This window comes from Falco naumanni, chromosome 1 (genome assembly GCF_017639655.2).
Source record: "Falco naumanni isolate bFalNau1 chromosome 1, bFalNau1.pat, whole genome shotgun sequence".
NCBI lineage: Eukaryota > Metazoa > Chordata > Aves > Falconiformes > Falconidae > Falco > Falco naumanni.
The window spans coordinates 88,284,128-88,297,065 of NC_054054.1; the positions used below are offsets into that span (position 1 = coordinate 88,284,128).

At 60.9% G+C, this 12,938-nt stretch overlaps 1 protein-coding gene and 1 gene segment (V, D, J or C); both read right to left on the reverse strand.

The window, feature by feature from the left end:
• Positions 1–1,352: 1,352 nt before the first annotated feature.
• LOC121092570 lies at positions 1,353–5,434 on the reverse strand. The segment is given in 2 exon segments: positions 1,353–1,657; positions 5,368–5,434. Coding segments are annotated over 2 exon segments (351 nt in total).
• Positions 5,435–7,492: 2,058 nt separating this feature from the next.
• On the reverse strand, positions 7,493–8,764 carry LOC121080657 (immunoglobulin lambda-1 light chain-like). The gene is given in 4 exon segments (XM_040579139.1): positions 7,493–7,796; positions 8,226–8,467; positions 8,470–8,568; positions 8,688–8,764. Coding segments are annotated over 4 exon segments (705 nt in total). The 5' UTR covers positions 8,748–8,764.
• Positions 8,765–12,938: the final 4,174 nt, after the last annotated feature.

Below are 12,938 nucleotides of genomic sequence, written 5' to 3' on the forward strand. Positions count from 1 at the left end.
TGGGAGCCATCCGGCACCAGCCCCAGGGCTCCAGCAGTGCCTCCTCATGAGCTGGTCACAAGCCCAACGGGCTGGCACCGGGCAGACACAGCCAGAGCCGGGACAGCGCAGGGGCTCTGCTCACAGCTGTTGGGACAGCCCCTGGCCAGCCCTTCTCCAACCCAGGGCACAGGGTCGTCCCCACCCTCAGTGGCACGGTGCCCAGCCCAAGTGTAGCTGCATCCAAGGGAAATGACCACTTGGCATGACCCCTCCCTGTCCCCAACGCCGCCTGCCCTGGGGGGGCCGGGGCACAGAGAGCCCAGCAGGCACAGATGGGGCAGGGCTGCGGTGGGCTGTCTCCCTGCGGGCGGCACGGAGGGCACCTGCTGGAGCACAGCACGTGCCCCATGGCAGAGGCTGCCTCACAGGCACATGTGCGGCTCCAACAGTGCGTCCAAGCTGCAGCTGCAACAGCAGCAGGTGGCACCTGAGGGGCGCTGGGGTAACAGCGGGTTTGTATCTCAGGGAGTCACCATGACCCTGGTCTGCACTGGTCTCCCACCCAGCACAATAAGAGGCAGCATCTGCCTTGGATTGGACCCCATCAATGGGTACTGTGGCCATGGGGAGTGGAACATTCCCAAGTGCCACACATACCCTCCCCAAATGACAGGGGACAGTCAAAGATGTGGGGCTCTCTGGGACAGCTGAGCTGGGACACCAGGCACAGCCATCAGCAGCACAAGGCAGGGCCATGGCGGGGACCTGCTCAACATGAAACTGGGACAGCAGAGATGCCCAGCTGGCTCCGGCTGTGCCAGGAGGTTTTTGTATCACTTCCCCATTGCTCTGTTTCACCGTGCCAGCACTGATGCCGCAGTCCCAGTTAGCACAGTAATAGACAGCCTCGTCCTCAGCTTGGACCCCAGTGATGGTTAACGTGCCCGTGGAGCCAGAGTAGGATCCAGAGAATCGTGAAGGGATGCCTGAGCCTATGTAATTTGTCCAGTAGATCACAGTGACAGGGCCAGTGCCAGGGACCTTCTGCTGGTACCAGCTATAGTGGCTCTCACCCCCGGAGCAGGTGATCTGGACGGTTTGTCCTGGGTTTGCTGACACCGAGGGTGGCTGAGTCAGCGCTGCCTGCACCAGAGAACCCACAGAGGGAGAGGGGAGAACCGGAGTCAGCCTGTGCCCCATGAGCACAGCCCTCTCCAGGTAGTTGGACAGGAACAGAGACCCTGTGCTCAAAGGTCATGATACCACGGAGGGACCTAGAACACTTTGCATAGAGCCCAAGGCCAGAGAATGAAGATTCCGAAAGGAAAACTGGCAGCAGCAAGGGGAGGGTGAATGACAGGGTCAGTGTCTCAGCCACGCTGACCACCACTGCTACCGTCATAGCTACCACAGTAATAGACGGCCTCGTCCTCGGCTTGGACCCCAGTGATGGTTAACGTGCCCGTGGAGCCAGACGTGGATCCAGAGAATCGTGAAGGGATGCCCGAGGGTCTCTTGTCATTGTAGTAGATCACAGTGACAGGGCCAGTGCCAGGGACCTTCTGCTGGTACCAGCCATAGCTACCACTACCCCCGGAGCAGGTGATCTGGACGGTTTGTCCCGAGTTCGCTGACACGGAGGGTGGCTGAGTCAGCGCTGCCTGGACCAGGGAACCTGCAGAGGGAGAGGGGAGAGGGGAGAAGACAAGGGTCAGCCAGGGCCCCACGAGCACAGCCCTGCCCAGGCACCGGGACAGGGAATGACAAAGGCAGAGAAGACTGGACCCAGTTGCCATCAATGGGCAAATCTGGGGAGTGGAGCCCAGCCCAGCGCATCCCAGCACAGAGGCAGCTCTGGCAGCAGCAGCAGGACACAGTCAGCAGTAGCAAGAGGCACTGGCATGGCACACAAGGCCACACTGTGAGAACTTTGTAGGGACCAGGACAATGGTCCCCAGCCACAAGGTCACCTCCAGTTCTCTGGGATGTGAAAGGAACAACATTCACAGCCATGGCCATGCAGATGGGACAGGAACCTGCACCAGCTCCAAAGCCTTGCTCAGCCTTGAAGGAGAAGGGAAGAAAATTTCCAATTTGGATTGCTCTGTAGCTCACTGCCCACATCTCACTGTGTGATTACACCAGCATCAATGCTGCTGTCGTAGCCACCCGAGAAATAGACGGCCTCGTCCATGGCTTGGACCCCAGTGATGGTTAACGTGCCCGTGGAGCCAGACTTGGTCCGGAGAATCGCGAAGGGATGCCCGAGGGTCTGTTGTTGTTCCAGTAGATTACAGTGACAGGGCCAGTGCCAGGCACCTTTTGCTGGTACCATCCATAAGGATTGTTGCTACCACTGGAGCAGGTCCTGGTGGTTTGTCCCAGGGACATGGACACTGGGAGCAGTTAAACCAGAGCCATGTGAGAGCAAGGAGCTGAGGCAGAAGCTCTCCCAGAGAGCCCAGCCCAGCACATCCCAGCACAGAGGCAGCTCTGGCAGCAGTAGCAGAACACGGTCAGCAGTAGCAAGAGGCAGTAAGATGGAGAAGAAGGCAACTCTGAAATTTGTAAGGATGGGAGCCATGATCCCAAACCACAAAGTCACCTCCAGTTCTCTGGGACATAAAAGAGATGACATTCACAGCCATGACTATTCAGGGGGTACAGGAACCTGCCTCAGTCCCACGGCCACAACTCTGCTCAGCCAGGAGGGTGAATGGCAGAAAACCTTCCTCTGACTTTGGAATCCATGTCTCACTTCCTATTACTCCTTGCCACCAGACACCATAGCCACCGCTGCTGCTGTCCCAGCCACCACAGTAATAGACGGCCTCGTCCTCGGCTTGGACCCCAGTGATGGTTAACGTGCCCGTACCGCCAGAGTAGGACCCAGAGAATCATGAAGGGATGCCCGAGGGTCTGTTGTTGTTATCGTAGATCACAGTGACAGGGCCAGTGCCAGGCATCTTCTGCTGGTACCAGCCATAGTTATAGCTGCTCCCGGAGCAGGTGATCTGGACGGTTTGTCCTGGGTTGGCTGACACCGAGGGTGGCTGAGTCAGTGCTGCCTGCACCAGGGAACCCGCAGAGGGAGAGGGGAGAACCGGAGTCAGCCTGTGCCCCATGAGCACAGCCCTCTCCAGGTAGTCGGACAGGAACAGAGACCCTGTGCTCAAAGGTCATGATACCACGGAGGGACCTAGAACCCTTCGCACAGAGCCCAAGGCCAGAGCATGAAGATTCTGAAAGGAAAACTGGCAGCAGCAAGGAGAGGGTGAATGACAGGGTCAGTGTCTCAGCCACGCTGACCACCACTGCTACCGTCATAGCTACCACAGTAATAGACGGCCTCGTCCTCGGCTTGGACCCCAGTGATGGTTAACGTGCCCGTACCGCCAGAGTAGGACCCAGAGAATCGCGAAGGGATCCCTGAGGGTCTGTTGTTGTTATTGTAGATCACAGTGACAGGGGCAGTGCCAGGGACCTTCTGCTGGAACAGCCATACCAGCTGCTGCTCCCAGAGCAGGTGATCTGGACGGTTTGTCCCTGGTTGGCTGACACCGAGGGTGGCTGAGTCAGCGCTGCCTGGACCAGGGAACCTGCAGAGGGAGAGGAGAGAGGGGAGAAGACAAGGGTCAGCCAGGGCCCCACGAGCACAGCCCTGCCCAGGCACCGGGACAGGGAATGTCAAAGGCAGAGAAGACTGGACCCAGTTGCCATCAATGGGCAAATCTGGGGAGCGGAGCCCAGCCCAGCGCATCCCAGCACAGAGGCAGCTCTGGCAGCAGCAGCAGGACACGGTCAGCAGTAGCAAGAGGCACTGGCATGGCACACAAGGCCACACTGTGAGAACTTTGTAGGGACCAGGACAACGGTCCCCAGCCAAAAAGTCACCTCCAGTTCTCTGGGATGTGAAAGGAACAACATTCACAGCCATGGCCATGCAGAAGGGACAGGAACCTGCCTCAGTCCCGCGGCCACAACTCTGCTTAGCCAGGAGGGTGAAGGGCAGAAAACCTTCCTCTGACTTTGGAATCTGTGTCTCACTTCCTATTACTCCTTGCCACCAGACACCATAGCCACCCCTGCTGCTGTCCCAGCCACCACAGTAATAGACGGCCTCGTCCTCGGCTTGGACCCCAGTGATGGTTAACGTGGCCGCGGAGTCAGACTGGGATCCAGAGAATCGCGAAGGGATGCCCGAGGGTCTGTTGTTGTTATCTTAGATCACAGTGACAGGGGCAGTGCCAGGGACCTTCTGCTGGAACCAGCCATAGTTATTGTCAATCCTAGAGCAGGAGAACCGGTTGTTTACTCTTGGAGACACATACATCGACGGCAGCTGAGTCAGTGCTGCCCAAAGGCCAGAGAGGGGAGAGGAGAGAGGGAAAAAGATGAGGGTTAGCCAGGGCCCCAGGAGCACAGTCCTGATGGGGCTTCCCTGCCCACAAGCCCATGGATGGGACAGCCTGGGTGCAGCCCCGAGCCCAGGCTCCCCCTGAGGGGTGGCTGTAGCCACAGTCTAGACCCTGTCCCTGCCTGTTGCCCCTCGAGGCACACCTCTCATCCCTGTCACTGAGACAGGGCAGCCCAGGGGAATGGCCCGCTGTGGGCACCCAGCATTGGCGGAAGCCTGGAGACATCCCTGCCCATGCTCCAGGTGGGACCATGGCCAGGCCAGCAGCCAGGGGTCACAGGGCAGGGAGTCTCCAGTAGGTGAGACTCTGTAGGGAGACCATGTGTGACACAGGGAAAGGGGAATCACCAGCACAGCATAGGCACAGAGGGGAGGTGGCATCAGGGCAGAGTTGCAGTCAAAACCCCACAAAGTAACAGCCTCGACAGCCACAAATCCCAAGGGTCCAAACTACCTACACTCCACACCTCTTTGCCACTCAGGGGAAGGTGCAGCAAAGAACAGTAAGAAAAAATTAAACTCAGCACCACCAAGACAATGACCAGCACTGCTGCTGCTGTCCCAGCTACCACAGTAATAGATGGCCTCGTCCTCGGCTTGGACCCCAGTGATGGTTAACGTGCCCGTGGAGCCGGACAAGGATCCAGAGAATCATGAAGGGATGCGCGAGGGTCTGTATAAGTTAGCATGGATCACAGTGACAGGGACATTCTGCTGGTACCAGTCTTCCATAGCCATAGTAGCTGCTACTCCCGGAGCAGGTGATCTGGACGGTTTGTCCCAGGCTGGCTGACACGGAGGGCAGCTGAGTCAGCGCTGCCTGGACCAGGGAACCTGCAGAGGCAGAGGGGAGAGGGGAGAAGACAAGGGTCAGCCAGGGCCCCATGAGCACAGCCCTGCCCGGGCAGCAGCGTGGGGGCCCTGTGCCCAAAGGCCCCGGCCGGGCACAGCGACTCTGGCCATGGCACCTGTGCCGTGGGCGAGCACCGCGAGGAGGAGAGGGAGCCAGGCCATGGTGGGATCCCAGCAGCTCCGTGTCCCCACCACGATGGGGCTGTGACATGGACCCCAGCTCCCTTTTAAGCCCCCGCCCACCCGGGGCACGGCCCCTCCATGCAAATCTGACCCCGCGCTCTCGCCTGGGTCCTGCCCGCGCCTCCCCCCACCGCCCTGCCCGCTCCACGCCCAGCCCCACCACCCCACAAGCAGCGGGGATTGTCCCCGGCACAGAGCGGAGACACGTCCCAGCCCAGAGCCCAAAACGTCACCAGCACGGACACCCCCATTCCCGCCCTGGCCGAGCGGCCACAGGGACGAGGGGTGCGGGAGAGCTGGGCTGCTGGGGGCGGGGGCGTCAGGCAGTGCCCCCAGCACCAACATCCCCCACCGTGGGGAGCAGATGAGCCGCTGCCTGTGCTGGGGATGGAAGGAGAAGCCCTTGTCCAGGCTCTTGGCACTGCTGTGCATTTCTGGGGTCCAGCTGGGCCCACCTAGGCTCTCCCATGGGGAGTGGGCTGGGAAAAGCCCCATTTACATCCCTCTGAGATCTTCAGCTGGACGTTCTTGGTGACCGATGAGCACCTGGGACCTTGACATGGTGCGGGCAGGGGGAGCGGGGTGCGTCGGGGAGCGCACAGGAGCCCTGGTCCCTGAGGGCTGCAGGGTGCTTGGTGGAGCCCAGCGGTGTCCCCCTGGCCCCAGCCCATGGCACGTGGAACCCCACTCCACTGCACGGTCGTCCCTGCCCAAAGCCTGGCCCTGGCACACACCTTCACGCCCAGCCCTCGTCCCCTGCCCCGGCTCCCTCAGGGTGACACAGGAAAAGTCACCGCGACACCGACAGACACAGAGGAGCCAACACCTTTGTCCCCAGCGCTAGTCCTGGTCCCGGGGTACCGCAGCAGGATGGGGACGGGGCCAGGGTGCGGGACAGCCCTTTGCTGTCACAGGGCTGCCATGGGACACTGCCCAGGGCCAGGGGCTTCCCAGGGGCCAGAGGTACAAAGAGCCAGAAGTGCAGAGCCTGCGGGCTCCTCCTGCGGCGCGGCAGAGCAGCCCCCAGGCAGCCCTGCTCTGCCCCGGCAGCCTCACGCGTGGCCCTGGAGCTGCTGCGCCCGTGGGAAACGGCCCTTGCCAGCGTTGGCAGGCGAAGCTTTGGCCCAGCTGCCCACCCCTTGGCATGTTCCCACTTGTCGGTGCTGAGCCCACCGCTCCAGCAGCGCTGAAGCCCCTGGGGCGATGCCCGGGGAATCCTGGCACGGCTGCGCTGGGCGCAGGGCAGGGCAGGGAGGCAGCTGGCAGTGCCCCGCGTGCCAACCGGGGAGCCCAGGGGCAACTCGGCCCTGCAGCATGGGGCAGGGACAGGGCTGCTGGGGGTCATCTCCTTCCCACGTGGCAGGGGCCCGGCACAGACCTGGGGCTCTGGGACAGCTGAGCTGGGACACCAGGCACAGCCATCTGCAGCACAGGGCAGGGCCATGGCGGGGACCTGCCCAACATGAAACGGGGACAGCAGAGATGCCCAGCTGGCTCCGGCTGTGCCAGGAGGTTTTTGTATCACATCCCCATTGCTCTGTTTCACCGTGCCAGCACTGATGCGGCAGTTCCAGTTAGCACAGTAATAGACGGCCTCGTCCTCGGCTTGGACCCCAGTGATGGTTAACGTGCCCGTACTGAGAGAGTAGGATCCGGAAAATCATGAAGGGATGCCTGAGCCTATGTAATTTGTCCAGTAGATCACAGTGACAGGGCCAGTGCCAGGGACCTTCTGCTGGTACCAGCTATAGTGGCTCTCACCCCCGGAGCAGGTGATCTGGACGGTTTGTCCTGGGTTTGCTGACACCGAGGGTGGCTGAGTCAGCGCTGCCTGCACCAGAGAACCCACAGAGGGAGAGGGGAGAACCGGAGTCAGCCTGTGCCCCATGAGCACAGCCCTCTCCAGGTAGTCGGACAGGAACAGAGACCCTGTGCTCAAAGGTCATGATACCACGGAGGGGCCTAGAACCCTTTGCACAGAGCCCAAGGCCAGAGCATGAAGATCCTGAAAGGAAAACTGGCAGCAGCAAGGGGAGGGTGAATGACAGGGTCAGTGTCTCAGCCACGCTGACCACCACTGCTACCGTCATAGCTACCACAGTAATAGACGGCCTCGTCCTCGGCTTGGACCCCAGTGATGGTTAACGTGCCCGTACCGCCAGAGTAGGACCCAGAGAATCGAGAAGGGATGCCCGAGGGTCTGTTGTTGTTATTGTAGATCACAGTGACAGGGCCAGTGACAGGGACCTTCTGCTGGAACCAGCCATAGCTACCACTACCCCCGGAGCAGGTGATCTGGACGGTTTGTCCCGGGTTCGCTGACACCGAGGGTGGCAGAGTCAGCACTGCTTGACCAGGGAACCTGCAGAGGGAGAGGAGAGAGGGGGGAAGACAAGGGTCAGCCAGGGCCCCATGAGCACAGCCCTGCCCGGGCACCGGGACAGGGAATGTCAAAGGCAGAGAAGACTGGACCCAGTTGCCATCAATGGGCAAATCTGGGGAGCGGAGCCCAGCCCAGCGCATCCCAGCACAGAGGCAGCTCTGGCAGCAGCAGCAGGACACGGTCAGCAGTAGCAAGAGGCACTGGCATGGCACACAAGGCCACACTGTGAGAACTTTGTAGGGACCAGGACAATGGTCCCCAGCCACAAGGTCACCTCCGGTTCTCTGGGATGTGAAAGGAACAACAATCACAGCCACGGCCATGCAGAAGGGACAGGAACCTGCTTCAGACCCATGGCCACAGCTCTGCTCAGCCAGGAGGGTGAAGGGTAGAAAACCTTCCTCTGACTTTGGAATCCATGTCTCACTTCCTATTACTCCTTGCCACCAGACACCATAGCCACCGCTGCTGCTGTCATAGCCACCACAGTAATAGACGGCCTCGTCCTCAGCTTGGACCCCAGTGATGGTTAACGTGGCCGTGGAGCCAGACTGGGATCCAGAGAATCGCGAAGGGATGCCCGAGGGTCTCTTGTCATTAGTATAGATCACAGTGACAGGGCCAGTGCCAGGGACCTTCTGCTGGTGCCAGGGACAGAAGCATAAGCATAGCTGCTGCCACCCCCGGAGCAGGTGATCTGGATGGTTTGTCCCAGGCTGGCTGACATGGAGGGCGGCTGAGTCAGCGCTGCCTGGACCAGGGGAACCTGCAGAGGGAGAAGGGAGAAGACAAGGGTCAGCCAGGGCCCCACGAGCACAGGGCACCAGCGAATGTCCACTGTGCCCAAAGGCCCCGGCCAGGCACAGCGACTCTGGCCATGGCACCTGTGCCGTGGGCGAGCACCGCGAGGAGGAGAGGGAGCCAGGCCATGGTGCGATCCCAGCAGCTCCGTGTCCCCACCACGATGGGGCTGTGATAGGGACCCAGCTCTCTCTTAAGCTCCCACCTGCTCAGGTACAGCCCCTCCATGGATACGTGTCCCTCAGTATTCAGTGGCAGCTCCTGTCCCCACGCTCCCCCTGCCTGCCGCAGGCACATCTCTGGCCCACCAATGGCACTAAGATCACTCTGAGCTGCTGGCTCCCTGGGTACCTGCCCCAACATGGGTGCTGAGCCCTGAGCTCTGTCAGGAACCACCCAGCACCTGGCCCTCCCCAGGGGGAACTATGGCTTCACTGTACCAGGAACCCATGCCCGGGGCAAGGGACAGCCCCACCTTGGCTGGTGGGGACACATCGACACATTCCACCAGCTCTGGAGCACCCAGCTCTGCTCGGCGCTTGCTGGCCCCTGGGCAGCCTGCTACCCACGTGCTGCTCCGTACCATGACAGAGGAGCTGGGAAGGGACGTTCTGCTTCAACGGCGGGTGCAACAGCTGGGCCTCTGTTTAGTGCCACGTGAGAACTGCAGAGCAGGGAACTGGGATCTTGAAAGGGACTAGACCAACACAGACACCAGCAGCTTCAAGGTTACCCAACAGTAAGGAAACACAAGCCCCCAGTTCCTCCAAATGCAAAGTCAGCTGGGGGTCTCCAGCAGCTTCACAGCAATCACAGAGTTCGTACCAGTCAAGTGCACAGATCATCCTCCCGCATCTTGTGGCCAGGCGCAGCCCCTGTGCTACCTGCTGACAGCGCTGGCCACAGCAGTTTCCAAAAGGGTCTGCTGGGACTGCCCTGCACATGGGTGAGACATAATGGCACTTGCTTGTCCCAGCCCCTTTGCGCCCTGGCTGCCCTGTGAACCTCGGCACTGTGGTGCAGGGCCACACTGACACCATGTGGGGATGAGAAGGCCCACGGGGATAGCAACAGAGGAACTGAGAGCAGAGCCTGGCGCAGGACTCTGCCCATGCTGTCCCACACCCCTACCACAGCTTCCACCAAGTTCAGAGACATCCCCAGCCCCTGCCACAACCTCCATGGCTTCTGCACAGCACCCTGTCCAATGCACATGGTGCTCACAGGGGAGGGCCTCTCCCACAGACACAGGGCCCTGAGGCACAGTTAGTCATTAGAGGAGGGTGGGCATCACCCCTGAACTGGCAGGGAGCCAAGGACCAGGGTGGGATGCCCAGAGACAGCAACAATGTTTGTCCCAGCTTCTCTAGGCCACAGGACCATAACACAAGACAGTTTGCAGGCAGCAGCAACAAGCTACACCACAGCTCTGCAGTGCCAGGAGCTCTGCCACTGGCATCCTCAGCAGCACCATCAGCATTGCTGACACCCATGCACCACAGACAGCAACAGTGAACCCAGAGCACCCAAGCACGGCCACTCTGCAGAGCACCTGGATGCTGATCAGCACTGCCATGTGGGGCACCATGGTAATAGATGGCCTCGTCCTCAGCTTGGACGCCAGTGATGGTTAACGTGCCTGTGCTACTGGGCAAGGATCCAGAGAATCGCAAAGGGATGCCCGAGGGTCCCTTGCTGCCATAGATCACAGTGACAGGGCCAGTGACAGGTGCCTTCTGCTGGTACCAGCCATACCAGTTGCTGTCTTCCCCGGAGCAGGTGATCTGGATGGTTTGTCCCAGGTTGGCTGACAACGAGGGCGGCTGAGTCAGCGCTGCCTGGACCAGGGAACCTGCAGAGGGAGAGGAGAAAATGGTCATCAGCCAGTGCCGCAGGAGCACAGCCCTCCCTGGACAGTGGGACAGGGATGGGGTGCATGTGTCCAGAGGCCATGATGCCACAGAGGGATCTAGAGCCTCACACAGAGCCCAAGGCCAGAGTGAGAGGCTCATCAAGAAAAACTGCCAGAAGCAAGAGGAGAGTGAAAGACAGATTTGGTGCCTCCATCATATTGACTAACACTGCTGTCATCATAGCCACCACAGTAACAGACGGCCTCGTCCTCGGCTTGGACCCCAGTGATGGTTAACGTGCCCGTACTGCCAGAGTAGGACCCAGAGAATCGCGAAGGGATGCCTGAGCCTACGTAATTTGTCCAGTAGATCACAGTGACAGGGCCAGTGCCAGGGACCTTCTGCTGGAACCAGCCATAGTTGGTGGGCGAAGCTTTGGCCCAGATTCCCGGCCCTTGCCATGTTCCCACTTGTCGGTGCTGAGCCCACCTCTCCAGCAGCGCTGAAGCCCCTGGGGCAATGCCCGGGGAATCCTGGCACGGCTGCGCTGGGCGCAGGGCAGGGCAGGGAGGCAGCTGGCAGCGCCCCGCGTGCCAACCGGGGAGCCCAGGGGCAACTCGGCCCTGCAGCATGGGGCAGCGACAGGGCTGCTGGGGGTCATCTCCCCACGTGGCAGGGGCCGGGCACAGACCTGGGGCTCTGGGACAGCTGAGCTGGGACACCAGGCACAGCCATCTGCAGCACAGGGCAGGGCCATGGCGGGGACCTGCCCAACATGAAACGGGGACAGCAGAGATGCCCAGCTGGCTCCGGCTGTGCCAGGAGGTTTTTGTATCACTTCCCCATTGCTCTGTTTCACCGTGCCAGCATTGCTGCTGCTGTCCCAGTTAGCACAGTAATAGACGGCCTCGTCCTCGGCTTGGACCCCAGTGATGGTTAACGTGCCCGTAGAGCCAGACTTGGATCCAGAGAATCGTGAAGGGATGCCCGAGGGTCTGTTGTTGTTCCAGTAGATCACAGTGACAGGGCCAGTGCCAGGGACCTTCTGCTGGTACCAGCTATAGCTGCTGCCACCCCCGGAGCAGGTGATCTGGACGGTTTGTCCTGGGTTGGCTGACACGGAGGGCGGCTGAGTCAGCGCTGCCTGGACCAGGGAACCTGCAGAGGCAGAGGAGAGAGGGGAGAAGACAAGGGTCAGCCAGGGCCCCACGAGCACAGCCCTGCCCAGGCAGCAGCGCGGGGGCCCTGTGCCCAAAGGCCCCGGCCGGGCACAGCGACTCTGGCCATGGCACCTGTGCCGTGGGCGAGCACCGCGAGGAGGAGAGGGAGCCAGGCCATGGTGTGATCCCAGCAGCTCTGTGTCCCCACCACGATGGGGCTGTGACATGGACCCCAGCTCCCTTTTAAGCCCCCGCCCGCCCGGGGCACGGCCCCTCCATGCAAATCTGACCCCGCGCTCTCGCCTGGGTCCTGCCCGCGCCTCCCCCCACCGCCCTGCCCGCTCCACGCCCAGCCCCACCACCCCACAAGCAGCGGGGATTGTCCCCGGCACAGAGCGGAGACATGTCCCAGCCCAGAGCCCAAAACGTCACCAGCACGGACACCCCCATTCCCGCCCTGGCCAAGCGGCCACAGGGCCCGAGGGGTGCGGGAGAGCTGGGCTGCTGGGGGCAGGTGGCACTCACAGCTCCCAGGGACGGGGCTGGGACGATGCCAGCCACCAGCATTCCCCACCCCACTCTCAGCATCTTTCCCTCCTATGGGAGTCCCAGACCCCACACCGATCTTGTTCGGTCCTCCCTTCCCCAGTGTACCTGGGCCCCCTCATCACTGCTCTTCCACCTTCTCTTGCAACAGCCATGTAGTGCTGCCCCTTGCACCAACCCTGCCTGGGCCTTCTGGGGCCACGTGGCCAGCCGCCCCATGGCACAAAGGGCCCATGGGCTGTGAGGACACAAAGTTGCACAGGAGCCAGAAAAGCACCTGTTGGCTGCGTTAGCACGAGCGTTGCCAGAAGCCACGGAGAGGATCCTTCCCCTTGCCTCAGCACCCTGAGACACAGCCCAGCGCTGTGTCAGCTCTGGGCTCCCCAGCCAGGTATGGAGAGGGATGGGCACAAGACCCATGAAGGGCTCTGAGGATGATGAGGGGCTCAGAGCATCATTGTGTGGAGAGAGACAGCATGAGCTGGGGTGGCTGAGCCAGAGGTGGGGAGTCTCAGGGGCATCTTATCAACATTATAAATATCTCCGGGGGGGCAGGCAAGGAGATGGAGCTAGGCTCCTCTCAGAGGTGTCTGCTTACAGCACAAGGAGCAACAGGCACAGGTTGAAACACAGGAAAATCTGCTTAAATGTAGCAAACCCTTTTTTCCTTTGCAAGGACAGTCAGACCCTGGAACGGCTTGCCCACAGAGCTGTGAAGTCTCCATCCTTGGAGATATTCAAAACTCACCTGGACAGGCTGT